This window comes from Pezoporus wallicus, unplaced genomic scaffold (assembly GCF_028554395.1).
Source record: "Pezoporus wallicus isolate ANWC-B61680 ecotype Strahan unplaced genomic scaffold, APGP_CSIRO_Pwel_v1 contig_2012, whole genome shotgun sequence".
In the NCBI taxonomy this organism is placed as follows: Eukaryota; Metazoa; Chordata; class Aves; order Psittaciformes; family Psittacidae; genus Pezoporus; species Pezoporus wallicus.
In genome coordinates, this window is record NW_026639840.1 from 4,090,315 (window position 1) to 4,106,493 (window position 16,179).

The following is a 16,179-nucleotide window of genomic DNA, read 5'->3' on the forward strand; positions in this document are numbered from 1 at the left end:
GAGGAGGAGGTGGTGCGCGCTGAAGAGACCCCACCATATAATAAACTGTCAGAGAGTGAAAAGCAGTATGCCTTGTTTACTGATGGGTCCTGTCATATTGTGGGTTAAGCATCGGAGATGGAAGGCAGCTATATGGAGTCCTGGATGACAAGTTGCAGAAACTGCTGAAGGAGAGGGTGAATCGAGTCAGTTTGCCGAGGTGAAAGCCATCCAGCTGGCCCTGGACATTGCTGAACGAGAAAAGTGGCCAGTACTTTACCTCTATACTGACTCATGGATGGTGGCAAATGCCCTGTAGGTGTGGTTGAAGCAATGGAAGCAGAGCAACTGGCAACGCAGAGATAACCCCATCTGGGCTGCTGCACTGTGGAAAAATATTGCTGCCAGGGTGCAGAACCTGGTGGTGAATGTACGTCATGTAGATGCCCATGTACCCAAGAGTCGGGCCACTGAGGAACACCAGAACAACCAACAAGTGGATAAAGCGGCTAAGATTGAAGTGGCTCAGATGGACTTAGATTGGCAACATAAGGGTGAATTATTTTTGGCCCGGTGGGCCCATGACACTTCAGGCCATCAGGGCAGAGATGCAACATAGGGATGGGCCCGTGATCGAGGGGTGGACTTAACATTGGACACTGTTGCCCAGGTTATTCATGAGTGTGAAACATGTGCTGCAATTAAACAAGCCAAGCGGTTAAAGCCTCTTTGGTATGGAAGACAATGGTTGAAGTATAAATATGGGGAGGCCTGGCAGATTGACTATATCACACTGCCGACAACCTGCCAGGGCAAGTGCCATGTGCTTACCATGGTGGAAGCAACCACCGGGTGGCTGGAAACATATGCTGTGCCCCATGCCACTGCCCAGAACACTGTCCTGGGCCTTGAGAAACAGATTTTGTGGCGACACGGCACCCCAGAGAGAATTGAGTCAGACAATGGGACTCATTTCCGGAATAACCTTATAGATATTTGGGCCAAAGAGCATGGCATTGAGTGGGTATATCACATCCCCTACCATGCACCAGCCTCTGGGAAAATCGAACGGTACAATGGGCTGTTAAAAACTACACTGAGAGCAATGGGTGGTGGGACTTTCAAACATTGGGATGGACATTTACCAAAAGCCACCTGGTTGGTCAACACCAGAGGATCTGCCAACAGGGCTGGCCCACCCCAGTCAAAACTTTTACATACTGTAGAAGGGGATAAAGTTCCTGTGGTGCATATGAATAATTTGCTGGGGAAGACAGTCTGGGTTATTCCTGCTTCAGGTAAAGGCAAACCCACTCGTGGGATTGCTTTTACTCAGGGACCCAGATGTACTTTGTGAGTAATGCGGGAAGATGGGGAAGTCTGATGTATACCTCAAGGGGATTTGATTTTAGGGGAAAACAGCCAATGAACTCAATTGTGTGCTGTTGCCTGCTATGTAGCACTTTCATAGCCCACCACCTAGATGTCTTCAGGTCACCAGCGACTGGCCCTAACTTCCCTCCTACCATCATCCCAACAAAGAATGAACTTTGATGAAACCAGACAAGTTCTGTAGTATCATCAGTACGCAACAATCCAACACTGCACACAGCCTCTCCTGCTCTGAAAGACTGTTACAAGAGATAGAGCCTGACATCATCGACTGGATGAACTCAGCAACTTCATAGGGATTGGTCCATGCACTAAGGAATGATCTCTTTCTCTCTCTTTGTGTGTGTGTGTAAGTGTATATACATATTATATGAGACAAGAGTGATGGTATATTGAAAATGTGGGATCTGAGCATGATGTGAATGGTATGGAATAAGGGGTGGATACTGTCCTGGGTTCAGCAGTATCAGTCATTTTTTCCTCCTTTCTAGTAGCTAGTGCAGTGCTGTGCTTTTGACTTTCCGTCTGGGAACAGCACTGATAACACCGATGTTTTTAGTTGCTGCTCAGTAATGTTTACTCTGACCAAGGACTTCATGAGTCTCATGCTCTGCCAGGGAGGAGGGGAAGTTGAGAGGAAGCAGAGACAGGACACCTGACCCAAACTAACCAAAGAGGTATTCCATACCACAGCACATCATGCCCAGTGTATAAACTGGGGGCAGTTACCCAGAAGAGCTAGAGATCACTGCTCGGGTGGGGCTGGGTATCGGTGGGTGGGTGGTGAGCTAATGTATTCTCTTCCCTTGTTATTTCCCTTATCATGGTTATTATTGGTGGTAGCAGTAGTGGTTTGTGTTATATCTTAGTTACTGGACTGTTCTTATCTCAACCTGTGGGATTACATTCTTTTGATTCTCCTCCCCATCCCTCTGGGAGAGGGGGGAGGAAGGAGAGGGGAGTGAGCGAGCAGCTGCGTGGTTCTGGGTTGCTGGATTGGCTTAAACCATGGCAGACATCAATTTGATAGATGGACCACTTGGTGGATAAAGAACTGGCTGGATGGCCACGTGCAAAGAGTTGTGGTCAGTGACATGGTGTCCAGCTGGAGACCAGTAACAAGTGGTGTCCCTCAGGGATTGGTGTTGGGACTGGTCTTGTTCAACATCTTTGTCGGTGCCATGGACAGTGGGATTGAGTGCGCCCTCAGCAAGTTTGCCAATGACACCAAGCTGTGTGGTTCGGTTGATACGCTGGAGGGAAGGAATGCCATCCAGAGGGACCTTGACAGGCTTGTGAGGTGGGCTGATGCCAACCTTATGAAGTTTAACCATGCCAAGTGCAAGGTCCTACACCTGGGTCGGAGCAATCCCAGGCACAGCTACAGGTTGGGCAGAGAAGAGATTCAGAGCAGTCCTGAAGAGAAGGACTTGGGGGTGTTGGTTGATGAAAACTAAACATGAGCTGGCAGTGTGCTCTCACAGCCCAGAAATCCAGCCGTATCCTGGGCTGCATCAAAAGGAGCATGGCGAGCAGGTTGAAGGAGGTGATCCTGCCCCTCTACTCTGCTCTTGTGAGACCTCTCTTGGTGTATTGTGTGCAGTTCTGGTGTGCTTAACATAAAAAGGACATAGAACTGTTTTAACAAGTCCATGGGAGGGCCACGAGGATGATCAGGGGACTGGAGTGCCTCCCGTATGAAGACAGGCTGAGAAAGTTGGGGCTGTTCAGTCTGGAGAAGAGAAGACTGCGTGGAGACCTCATAGCAGCCTTCTGGTGTCTGAAGGGGGGCTGTAGGGATGCTGGGGAGGGACTCTTCATTAGGGACTGTAGTGGTAGGACAAGGGGTAATGGGTTAAAACTTAAACAGGGGAAGTTTAGATTGGGTATAATGAGGAAACTCTTTAAGGGTGTTGAGGCACTGGAATGGGTTGCCCAGGGAGGTTGTGAATGCTCCATCCCTGGTGGTGTTCAAGGCCAGGTGGGACAGAGCCTTGGATGACATGGTTTAGTGCAAGGTGTCCCTGCCCATGGCAGGGGGGTTGGAACTGGATGATCTTAAGGTCCTTTCCAACCCTAACTACTCTGTAATTCTATGATTCTAAAATATACATTTGTGGATAGTGTGGGTCGGTAATAGACTAATCTTTTCCTTTGCAGAACTGGTACTGAATAAAAGCATTTCAGTCACAGAGCATCGTTCCTTCCAGTTGGATGTTTTGGTGAATGACACAGAGTTTCATGGCCCAGAAAGATCAGTGATGCTTCATTTCAATGTCTCCATCCTCCCTGTCAGCATTCAGTTTCCAAACATGACCTACCAGTTCACAGTGAACAGAAATGCTGAACGCTTTGCTCAAGTAAGAACTATGTAGATTATACTTTCACTTCAGACCGATCTCAGCAGATAGATCACAGACAAGATGCGTTGGAGCATTGGTTTTAGTGGTTTTCAGTAGAAGCAATGAAAAATATGGTATCAGTATGATTGTTGCTGGACGCAGTGGATAGCAGGTAGACTGTACACTAACTCTCCCATCAACAGAGGAGGAGCCACACATGGAAATAATGTGTGTTATAGACAGGAGGACTTGCAACCCTTAGGCATAAGTAACTGGAAAAATATCAAAGGCAAAAAAAAGAAATTTGAAATTTGTCCCAGCTATTGGAGTCACAGCTTTACATATTGCAGTATGTTAATGGCTTTTCTCTAGATAATGGCTAGTTAGTAATTAATGTGTTTCCTAATTTAACCCTCATTTTAGCTTAATCACCACTATGGCCATTAATAATGCCTTCCAGAAACACTTTCTAACAGGTTGACATTAATCAGGTGAAAATTATAATGTAATTTCTATGGAACACGTACATTAATAAGGAACTAGTTTAATGTAATTAATATTGTGAAAGTGAATATTAAAAACATTAGTGATGAGCCATTTTTGGAGACTTTCTGGAAAGTATACCTAAAAATGAAATAAAGTTATAAAACTGCCACTGTATTTGTAGCAGAGAGGAGGACTGAGACTAAAATATGATATGGTCATCCCAATTGCAGAGAAACCCAGTTCATTAGAAGATTTCTAAGGAAGAATTCAGTTTTATTAATCTTCAAGCCTCTGGCTAGTTGTAAAATTAAGAAGGAAGTTAAATATATTGTGTGTTTTTACATTCAATCTGATGAAATGTGCTTTGGCTTGATAACTCTTCAGAGTACGGGATGGGCCTTACACAACCAATAATAATGCCACTGCTTCATCAAGGGATATTTTACCCACAGTCTGCACTGAATATACTAAATAAGAGAAGGATATTATTGGTGTGTTCACACAGTGGGCTCTTTACAAAAGGCTACTTCTTTATATCATTTTATGATGACTTGCAGCTGCAACTTTTAAATTTGCAGTCTGTTAGAAACTTCAGCACATAATTCAGTGCTTTTTGTGCAGGTCACAATATTTTTGATGTTCTCTTTGGGTAATTTGTAGCACCAGATTGTGAAAGCTTTATTCTCAGTAGTGTAGAAAAAACCTCTTGCTTGGAGATAGGATGAAACCAGTTCTTATCCCCTTAAAAGAAATAATAGCATAGGTGCACAAGATACTTATAGCCTAGCTCTTAGCATCTAGAAATAGATTCCAACTGTATGTTCATCACTACATGTCTGTAATTGTAAAACGTGCGGAAACTTAACTGTTGGGTAGATACAAATATAGGTTAATTTATTGCAATTTTTTGCATGTGTATATATCTTGTCAGGGCAGTCAAACGTCTGAAAGGGAAACATCTGAAAGGGAATTTTAGGGTTTCTGGAAACAGTGGTGCTTCCCACTAACTATGCAGTTTCACTGGGTGGCAGTAGTCACAGGGAAAAATGTGCCAGGCAAGAACTCCAAGACTGTGGGAAGAGCTCTTTGTGCTGCCTAAACACAAATTCACAAAGAGTGTTAAGTGGTCTGATTCTTGACCAGGGAAATGCAAAACTCATCCTGGCTCTGGAGATGGTGTTCTCAATCAGTTAAAGTGCCATCCGCTTATTTCCAAGACGAGGTTTGAATATATGGGATGCTCGGCTTGGAGCACAAGTCAGTGTAAACAGCTTAGTCCCCAGCACTTCACATTATTGAAGTTGTCTGCATAATTAGCTGTGATGTGCCATGGCATTGAGGAAAAGTACTAGGCCATATTAGTATGAAGGCTGAACTGTCTCTTGCCCTAAGGAAAACACAGAGCGTGAAGAAATGATTAACTTCTGAGCTGATGCCATTTGTCTATTTGAGCACCTAAATGAATTGAATAACAGAAGCATGGCCTGACAGTACAGGCTTGCCAGTGGCATTTAACTTATCAAAGGACTTAAAGCTCTATTGACATTTACTGAGAAAAATGATGAATAACATTGGCTGAGATTTTCAGAAAGGTTATATGTCCAAATGTCCCTGGAATTCAGTGAAGAGGTACATTATCTTTATCCAGACTTTATTAAACTCTGGACCTCAAAAGATGTTTTTTTCTATTCCTATTTCTGATACTGGTATTTCTATGTTAACTATTTAGAGTCTTGCAACAAGCAACAAGTAGGTTCCTCCCTTATATGTTGATGTTAATTCTGATTACCAGGCTATTTTTCACCATCCTTATGAGACAGAAGAACTTGCTGCTTCTACCTCCTTTCCCTGGAGCTGTGCTCTGCTGCATCTGGGAGCTGTCCTCACTCCAGAACCTGTGGTGCAGAGCAAAGTTTTGACCTTGGGCTTTCCCTAATGGAGTTGGGCAAGAAGAGAAAGCCTCTCTTTTGTGTAGAAATGTCTTGAGGAGAGCATTTTTAGCTTCTCAAATTATGCAGAGAAAGGAAAACTGGCCCTTATGCTCTCTGAAGGATAATCTGCTCTTCAGGGACCCCGTATTTATGGGATCTTCTCCATCCCTTTTGCAGAAAATTTCTGTTGATCAAAAAGGTGCCTGGGAAAAGTAATTCTAACAGAGTGGGCAGAAAAGGGCAGTTTAGTCTATATCAAGGTTAATGCCAGGGAACATTGTTATGTTCTTGTACTGCCTTAGAGAAATGCCATCTAAGAAATTGGAAAACACTGCCAGTTGCAATACAGTACCAAAATGAAGATGACATGGTTCTGGAAAGGACCTGTCTAGACCTTATGTCTAGACAGAGTTTATGAACAGTTGAAGTCTTGTCTTCTTTTTTTTCCTGCCAGTCCAAGCATGCTTGGAGAAGAGATGGCATGGAAGAAATGGCTTAGCTTCTGGTTGCTTTAATAGTCTTTCTGTGTTATCCTGCCAGAAAACAAGCAAGCAAACAAACAAATAAACAAACAAAAAACCCCTAACAAAACCGCAAACCAACCAACAAACAAAACAAAACAAAACACAAACCAGCAAAAAATGGTGCCAAATGACCAGTAAAGTGAATGGGAATAAGTTAAATTAAGTGGGACTATCCTATGACAAAGTATGTCTTCAAGGACTGCAAAAGCTTCCTCTCTGACTTTAAATAGTCCAGGTTCATAGGAAGAAATCATAGTATAATTTTTTTCTTTTTTTTTTTTTTCTCTTCACTTTCTTTAATAAGAATGCTAAACCCAAGATCATAGAATGGTTTGGGTTGGAAAGGACCTTAAGAGCATCTGGTTCCAAGCCCCCCTGCTATGGGCAGGGACACTTCACATTAGACCATGTACAGATATGCTTTTATGAGTGGTGGTGTTATTTGAAAATACATTTTAACTGCAGCAGTTGAAAAGGATCCATCACCAACTTCCCTTCAATAACACTCCACCCTTCACATTGTGGCTTTCCATGCAACAAAAGCCAATGCCTCTTGGCCTGATCTGAATCCCACTCTTGTAAATGGAAAAACCAAAGTGAGCTTTGGATCAGTTCATATAGGAGCTGGACAGGAGATGGGACTTTACATTCCTATGCTTCTTAAATCAATTGTTTCGGACTGAAGAGTGTTCTAGGACAGATATTTTGGCAGGCAGAAGTTCAAATACAGCAAACCAGCATATTTCATTTTTAGATTAAAATGTTTTAGAAATTGCAAATGGCGAACAATGAAGTCCTTATTCCTTTTAAGGCTTCTGAGAACTCTGCTGGCCAAAAACTTTTTTGACTGTAATATTATGAAAATTACATATTAGCAATTTCTGTCTTACTTGAAAAGAGTCTCAGCTTTGTTCAGACTGAGCTCTTTGCTTTGTCAAGCAAGACCAAAGTGTTTCTCTCTGAGAGGCCTGGGACAGACCAGGGACTGAACTCAGACTTTCCCAAATCACAGGGTCTGGTTCTCACTTAACACTGCTGACCGGATATCACTGGGTCTCTGGGTCAAGTCTTTTTGCATGTCCACTGCTAGCCTCAAGACAATGGTAATACTTTATCTCTCATTTTTACTGAGGGTAAATCACATTTGAAGCATTTACATAATGAGTTGGTAGTAAAATATCAAATCTGTTGTAAATCCGAGATAAATGCTGAAGTCTGCCAGCTGTAATGTGCTTAACTGTCTTTCAGATGTTTTGGGGAAGCACAGAATATTTTTGGTGTATGGTTGTTTTTGTTTGGTTTTGTTTGATTTTTTTTTTTTCCTGTTGTCTGTGATTCCTTTTTTGGTGCTTGAGTCTAGATAGGAAAAATCTGCATTGAAAACTGTATGAAGTTCCGTGGTGTGAACATCACCTACAAGTTACTGTCCCCCAACACAAGCTGCTATGCTGTTGGCATACTTCAAGGCCGAGAAGACAAATATGGAAGCCTTTATGTGAATGATTCCTCTGTGCTGCGCAGACCCGAATGCAGGGAAATACAATACACCATTCAAGCTACAGACAAGCAGAGCAGGAAACATACCAAAACCCTCCTCAGTGTTTTATTGGAAGGAACTCGTAAGTACCTGAGTCAATTAGAACTATTTACTTATTCATGAGTGTTACTGACACTGGGTGATGCATAAGTAGGGTAATCTATAAAGTCATGGCATTAACAATGAAAATGAGTCTGAGCTGCAAAATACAGATCACAAAGTTTGATTTTTGAGTTTTGATTCAGACCTGCCTGTGGCAGATACTTGTTTGAAGAACTAATTCACAAGAAGGTGGTTTAATATGCGCAATTCCTAATGTTCATGATGGCATTTGATTTATAAGAATCTTTTTTGTGTGTTTGTGACCTTTATTTCAAGAAAAGGAAGGGGGAAAAAAGTTTTATATATGTATGAAACCACAAATCTCTGGCCTACATGTATTTATTCAATCATCTTTCTCTCCGCTTCTCTCTCTAATTTTTCCTTTTAAAAAAACCAAAACCACCACCACCAACAAAAAGAACCACCACCAACATAAAAAAAAAGCTTAACATTCATGTAGGGCTTTGTTTTACTGAAAAGTTTGCCAGGGCAGAATGTTAGAGATATTCTGTAAAAAATCACAGCAGAGGACTACACTGGAAATAATAATTTCTCTCCAAACTATATCACACTTTATGCAAAAGCTTACAGTTCTACCTGATAATTGCCTCTCTTTGATTCTGTCACATCAGAACTCTTGTGCCAAGAGCAGATGGCTTGAGGAGGAAGAAACAAAAGCTTGCAGTGGACATCTCTTTTTGCAAAAGCCTTATGCTGTCTGAAATCATACATTTCTAGCTGCTGCTTTTTGGGCAGCTGCTGCATTAGCCCAAGTACTAGGTGTTTTCCTTTAATTAAAAGTTTTGTATGAAGCTATAAGTACCTATGGTCTCTGTTTTTTTTTTATTAGTATGTTACCACATTTATACAGTTTTAGGCATTGACAGTGTGCTATTAAGTAAAGATGACTGCTGTCATGATCTTGCTGTTTATTTCACAGAAGAGAAAACCTGGACTTCTCTTTAACTGTTACCTAAGTTTTCTAAGCACTGGGACAGTGTTCAGTCTTTCACTCCTTTTTCCATCTTTCTTTCCTTCCTATCTATCCCTGAAAATGGAATTTTCTTTCTGATTTGACCTGACTTGCTTGTGTATTCATCTCCCTTGTACTGAACTCACAGCAAACTCTTTTTCCCAACAGTTTTAAAGAAAGAGGAGGACTGTCCTGACTCTTGTGCTGTGAGTAAACACCATGCTGAATGTGAAGAGTGTGGTGGCCTGGGGGTGCTAACAGGAAGATGCCAGTGGAGACAGGGGAGTGGAAAAGGTACATCTCTGTTGTGTGAAATCAAGCTTCTGTTTAGTTGTAATTGTGCATTTGACTTCTATAGATATAAAATGATTTATTCTGGCTGGACAACATGGTACACTAAACTACACAGAAGTTGAGGCTAAAAAAAAATTATCACAATACCCAAATTAAACATAGAATCATAGAATGGTTGGGACTGGAAGGATCCTCTAGTTCCAGCCCCCCTGCCATGGACAGGGACACCTCACACTAAACCATGTTGCCCAAGGCTCTGTCCAGCATGGCCTTGAACATTGCCAGGGATTTACCGCTTCTTTGGGCAACCTGTTCAGTGCCTCACCACCCTCGCAGTGACGAACTTTTGCCTTGTAGCTAACCCGAACTTCTCCTGTTTAAGTTTAAACCCATTACCCCTTGTCCTGTCACTGCAGTTCCTAAAAAAGAGTCCCTCCCCAGCATCCTTATAGGCCCCCTTCAGATACTGGAAGGCTGCTATGAGGTCTCCACGCAGCTTTCTCTTCAGGCTGAACAGCCCCCACTTTCTTAGCCTATCTTCGTACAAAAGGTGCTCCAGCCTCATGGCCCTTCTCTGGACCTTCTCCAACAGCTCCATGTCCTTCTTATGTTGAGGACACCAGAACTGTACACAGTACTCCAAGTGTGGTCTCACAAGGGCAGAGGGGCAGGGTCACCTTCTTCGACATACATGAAGAAGAAGTAAAAGGAGGTTAAGTTGGAGTAGTGACTCTTGATCTTGTCACTGGTGATGTTGAACACAAGTAGTGAATTGGATTTGCAGCAGTGCCAATGGAACAGATGACTTATAGCTCGCAAGGTAATCTCTGCAACTATGACTTGAGCTTGGAACATAGCAAACATAAGCCTGTGAGCAGGTATGCCCAAGCAGGCAGTTAGTGAGCACAGAAGCAGTGTCTCTGTTGTCTCTGTTTTCTGTGGTCTGTAGCACAGATCTGACAGGTGACAGCACTCGACTCTTCCAGAGTAATGCTTGTGTGCTGATGGTTTATCCTTTCAAACTGCATGAATATCACAAATTCTCTTTGACTATTTGTAAGCTTCATATTGAGTTATGTGTGAAATTGTGCAGACATCCCTAGTTGTGAAAGCAACTCTTCAGTCTCAAAATGGTCAACTACTGCTTTTTCAAGTAATACTTACTGTAACTGCAAGTGACATGCCCAGAGGGTTGTTGAAAGCAGAAGACATAGTAAAAAATAGATTTCTTCCAGTTGGTTTTAGTGGTTGTCTTGCCTGTTACTTTAGCAGGTGATATTTATATTCATAGATGTTTATTTGAAAAAAGAAGTAGCCCGTGTGTCAAGGTGCACTAAGAAAATGGAATAAGCTTTCTTTCAAAGCCTGTGGTATTTGTGCAGCTGTATATTTCTGTGTTAACAGGGATCACCACAAACTATTCCACATGCACCCCGAGTATCAAGACTTGTCCAGATGGCATCTGTGATGTGATTGAGAGCAGAGATCCAGCTGTGTGTCCCCAAGACTGCACAAGTATGGAAATGTTTTAGGATGGGCTTTTCTATGTCACTGTTGATCAAGTTCCGATTTCCTGATAACAGATTCTTTTACAAGCTCAACATATTTAGTATCTCTGCATTATCATGCCTGCATTTCAGTCATACAAGAGAGTTAAAGTTATGGTGACTAATCTTGTTCTTTTTTAAGCCAGTCAGCCAGCACCTGTTGGCTGACAGTAATGGCAAGATAATGTTTTCTCAGTGTTTCTCATTCCTCTCCCCTGTTAATTTGCAGGTAGTGTTTTTTAGTGGAGGTGTTTGCTGAAACAGGTAGAGGTGTTAGGCAAGTTAAATGCCCTATTTCCAAACTTTAGCGCAATATGATAGAAACCATGCCTTTTGAACTGCTATTTAAGTAAGTAAGAAAAAAATTTCCATTTATAATACATGTGATTACAGAGGATCATTTGGGGACATGCACCTGGCCTTATTTGACAGGTGACCATCAAAATGATCCAGTGCCTTATCTATTTGAAGATACATGCAGAGATTCATATAAGCAGCATTTATGAAGGAAGAATTGAAAAGCATTTGCTTTTTTTCTTGAGCGTGTATTTCTACATTCCACTCATATACCTGCTCATACCTGCAAGGTTGCAAATCACTATGAAGATATAAAGGTTAGAAAAACAGTGTATGGCACTTGAGCAATTTCAGTCTTTCATGAGATTGTAATTTTTAAGCAGATCTTTTTATCTATTGGTATCTAATTCAGGAATAAATATATAGATGTTTCTTGAATAATTCTTATGTCTCTGACATAATATACTCCAAGTTAACATTTTAAAATTGAGTCTTAGAGGAATTAGCATTTACTTACAGGCTAAGACTTATGATCTTCTAGAAAAGGAATTAATAAAGAGGCATCTTTGTATTTTTTACATGTAAGAATCAGACTGTGTATTGTAAATATCTTATTGCAAAGATAATTATTTTATTAGAGTGCATAAAAACAATCCTGTGAGTGGCAGAAATGCTTGAAGTGAATGCAGGTAACTTCTCCAGTCATCTGAAAAGAATTCTTTATTGGTAATTACCAGAGTCAGTTATCATTCCAAAAGTTGAAATATTTGTGCCAGAGGCTGCAATGCTGAACCATGCAATGTGGAACATATGCAACATAAGATGTTTTGCTCAACAGAAGCCTGAAAGAAATAGTGTCTTATTAGATAATAGAAGCAGGCAACTAAGACAAACTTTCAAGATGTTATGTATGCCTTTTTAATGCCTGAGTTTGATAATATTATTCATGATCTAATGCAATTCAGAACCTGGGCTGGTGTCCAAAAGCAGTGTGTTTACAGACAAATTAGTGTGTTTTGGGAACTTAGAGGTACAGGAGTACCATTATATCAGTTTTTACTGGCAGGGGACATTTCTTTGGGATTGGCAAGAAATAAATAGAAACCCCCAAATGCGTTCAGATCAAGGATATTCTTTAAGCACAGACAGTTGCTAAAATACTTTTTTTTTTTTTGTAATTCATCTGTCATTATGATGGCTGTGTACTGCAGTCCCAAATGTTCTTTCTCACACTAGCACTATGAATATTATATAAAAGGGCACTCAGCTGAAACAACTGGTGCTGTGTCTGTGCCTATCAAATAGAGGCAACCTAATTGCATTCTAAGCAAGAGACTCTCTTGTAGTAAGTGGCTGCTTCTGAGCTGGTTGCAGTGGGTGAATCGGGTTACACATTCATAAATGATTGGTCTTTGTAGGTTACTCTGAACTTTGGCTTTCTGATAATGGAAAAGACCCATAGTGCCTAGGCTTCTACCTTGCTTTGTAGGTCTTTGTTTTCAGTGGTAGTCAGATGTTGTCTTTTGTCCAACAACCCATGTTTTTAACTTTCTGAATTTCTGAGTGTCTGTGTGATGTAGGATAGAGCCACATTTTAGCTTTTTCCAAATGACCCTGAAGCAGGGAAAGCTCTTTCTTACCACAGGGCAAGGGAAACAGCTGATGATTTCAACAAGAGCATGTGAAGTGCCACGCAATTCAAAGCAATATTTTGGGATTTCCTTACCAGCAGTGCATTGGTGAAAATGACATTTTTGGGTCGCTGGAATGCATATAGGAAGTTCTATTTTTCTGATACACACCTGCAGTGACAATGCACTCATTTCCTTGCTGTGTAAAACCCCTTTGTTTTTAAATACTTTGCTCAAGAACAGTTTAGATAGGACCTGCTCATCCCCTGCTTCCCCTTCCTCAGGCCCTCAAACATAGGCAAATATAGATAAATACGTAATATTTTTCCGAGGCTAATGGAAGTTTTACTTCATCAGCTCTTCACAATAGAGAAAGTTAGCTGGTGATGGGATATTCAAGAATTTTTGGGAATGCCGACTCTTCCTCAAACAAGTGTCAGCTCAGAGCAGTGACTCAGCAGAGTCTCTTCCAGAGTTAACCAGCTGAGCTGCATACAGTTTGGTAGGTGTGGCCTCTCTAGAAAGATGATCAAAATCTATTTTGCTTAAAAACTCAAGCCCCCGTTACACTCCTTCTAAAAAAGGATATTTGCCTTTATGTTGCCAAAAACTATCCAATTCATGTTCCACATCTAAGGAGTGTAAAAGAGAGAGTCGTTCACTGTAATATTGGCTTAGATGTGATGGAGGAAAATGAGTTAAAATGAAACCAATACTATATTGAAAAAAACTCATTCATCTTTTGAATCCCTTTATAGTTTAGCCAGTTTTTCTAAAAGGTAGCTAAACTTGCAGAACTTGATTGATTTCTGTCTATAAATGCTATTTGTGATTAAAGGTAGTTTCTAAATAAAAAGTGTCACAACTAATGGTCATTTTTACAATAAATGCACAAAAAAGTTATTTAATTGGAAACACAGTTGCAATTATTTTGCTTAAAGAACTCCTGCTTGAAATCAAGAGCAGTTCTGCATAAGTTTCTGCGCTTTTTCCTTAAAATTAAACAATGCCTTTTCAGATAATGGAAGATCTATCTTTTCTCACTTACACTTGGAACTTACTCGTAATGCTTTTGCTAGACTATCCCATCCCATTTTACAGATGTGATTAAGTATTGTTATCTCAGTTTGACAATGGAACAAATGATTTCTAGAACAGTATGCTGACTTTCCCAAGGTAAGAGGAAATTGGCATCAGAACCAGGAACAGAACTGAAGTCTGTAGACTGCTGGTCTAAACCACTGGACATCATCTCAGGAGTGAAAAAAATACCAAAGGCAGTGGCGGAGACAAACTAGATAAGTAGACTAGAGCAGGTATTTTGGGGAGAATTTTAAAATGTAAGATACCTCACTGATACAGAACAATAATGTTTTATGAGGAAACTGAGTCAGGACAGCCATGAGATGATTGTTTGAGGTAGATGTTTGTCATTAAGTACAGGGGTTCTGTATAAAGTTTCAAGGGGCACGTGAAATTAGGCAAGTAACCCAACTATGCAATGCAAAGAGAACTGTTATATTTTTATTAGAGATAAATTTTGATCCAGAGTCTTCCCTAGTGGCAATAGCTGCTAATCAGGGCTAATGTTCAAGCAGTCCAAGGTCCCCTTATTTCAGAATTTAGACTGTCCCTTAATTCTTAGGATTCCCCATCTTTATCAATATACCGTGCTGTGCCCTGTCAAATTTCAAATGCATACTAAGATAAACCCATGGGAAACTTTTTTTTTTCCCCTTTAACTATATGTCAGAATCTTAGGTTGTGTCTGTATTTGATTAGATGGAAACATTATTGGTGGTCATGGGAAAGGCATTGGAAATCTTGGAATTAAGTCAGGACATGGCATTTGTTACTGCTTCCCAAGACAGAACTGTTACTGTGAGAAAGATGATATCAAGGGTAAGTCTAAACATTATTTGCTGTTCCTCTACTGATCTTTCCTCTGTTTGTATTTACCAATGATTGAAACTTGTGGGCATGTTAATAAGCATTGTCTTTGGTCAGAGACTGCTAATATAAAATTACTTAAGAACTGGCAACTTGACTTCTACTATGGAGCCTGAAGGGGGGGTTATATCTAGCCTTGGTTAAAGATTCTGTTTTAGCTGTTACTACATGACAAACAGGTTAGTCATCCTTTCATTTCCAGCAGCATTTGCATTTCAGTGAGACTCACCTGCTATTTGCAAGGACAGCTAGGAGAATTAGAATAAAGACTTCAATTACTTTCAAGTAATTCTAGCTTCCTAATCATTTCTGAAAATCTCGACTTCAAAATGTCAGGGGTAACCAGCACCCATTGTGTTAGGAGGAGGAGTGGATTACTTTTTTCATTGACCTTTGTTTAAACAGAAAAACTCTATGCAGTTGTTTGAAACAGATTGATGAGGATTTAAAAACGGTGGGGTTTTTTTTAGTTTTTTTTATTACTAATAAACATAAAATATTTTGCATCTCTAAAACCAAGTTGTTTAGAATATATCCTGATTTGCTTTTTTGAGTAAATTTTCTACAGGCGTAAGACAAAATAAAGTTTATTGCTGTATTTTTTTCTTTTTTCTTCTCTATTGTTTTGCTCCCTGTTCTAGAGGGATATTGGGCTTTTTCCATTAATTTCCACTTATTTCTGAGGTACAGCTTGCAGATGTAGCTAAATTAATTGTGTATCTGAAGTCAGGATTATCTGATTAGCAAAGGACTGGATCTCTCAGTTTCTTCGGGAAGTGACCTCCTAGGGATGCTGTCCAGGTACCCTTAGAGATAAAGAAACTTAGCTTCCAAAGTAAGGCACTAAAGTGCTTCTGTAAAAGGGGAAGTAGTAAATGGTGAGGAAAAAAAATGCTTATTACTTTAGAAGCAGTTGCAGCATTAGGCAGTGTTTTTCAGAAGCAATTATTTAGTTTAATACAAAGTAGAAATAGTCTCTCATTCTGTAACCTAAAAAGAAATATTCTGTAATAGCTAATAATTGACATAATAAATTGTATTTGAAGACTATTGGATGGGTTGAATGACCCTAACATAAACTGTTGTCAGCAAACAAAATTCAGTTATAGGTCTTCAGGTGGTATTAGAAGATGAATATGTAGTAGGCTGGGTCTTAATGAAGAGTGGCAGAAGTAGCCTACATCTATGAAGATG

General features: G+C 40.5%; 1 protein-coding gene across 1 annotated transcript in view; it reads left to right on the plus strand.

The window, feature by feature from the left end:
• RET (ret proto-oncogene) overlaps positions 1-16,179 on the plus strand; it is a 95,507-nt gene that overhangs the window by 57,745 nt on the left and 21,583 nt on the right. Inside the window, exons 7-11 of the mRNA XM_057416379.1 lie at positions 3,532-3,731; positions 8,015-8,273; positions 9,435-9,560; positions 10,965-11,075; positions 14,818-14,937. Of these exons, the coding sequence (XP_057272362.1) occupies positions 3,532-3,731; positions 8,015-8,273; positions 9,435-9,560; positions 10,965-11,075; positions 14,818-14,937 (816 nt within the window). The remainder of the gene's footprint in view (positions 1-3,531; positions 3,732-8,014; positions 8,274-9,434; positions 9,561-10,964; positions 11,076-14,817; positions 14,938-16,179) is intronic.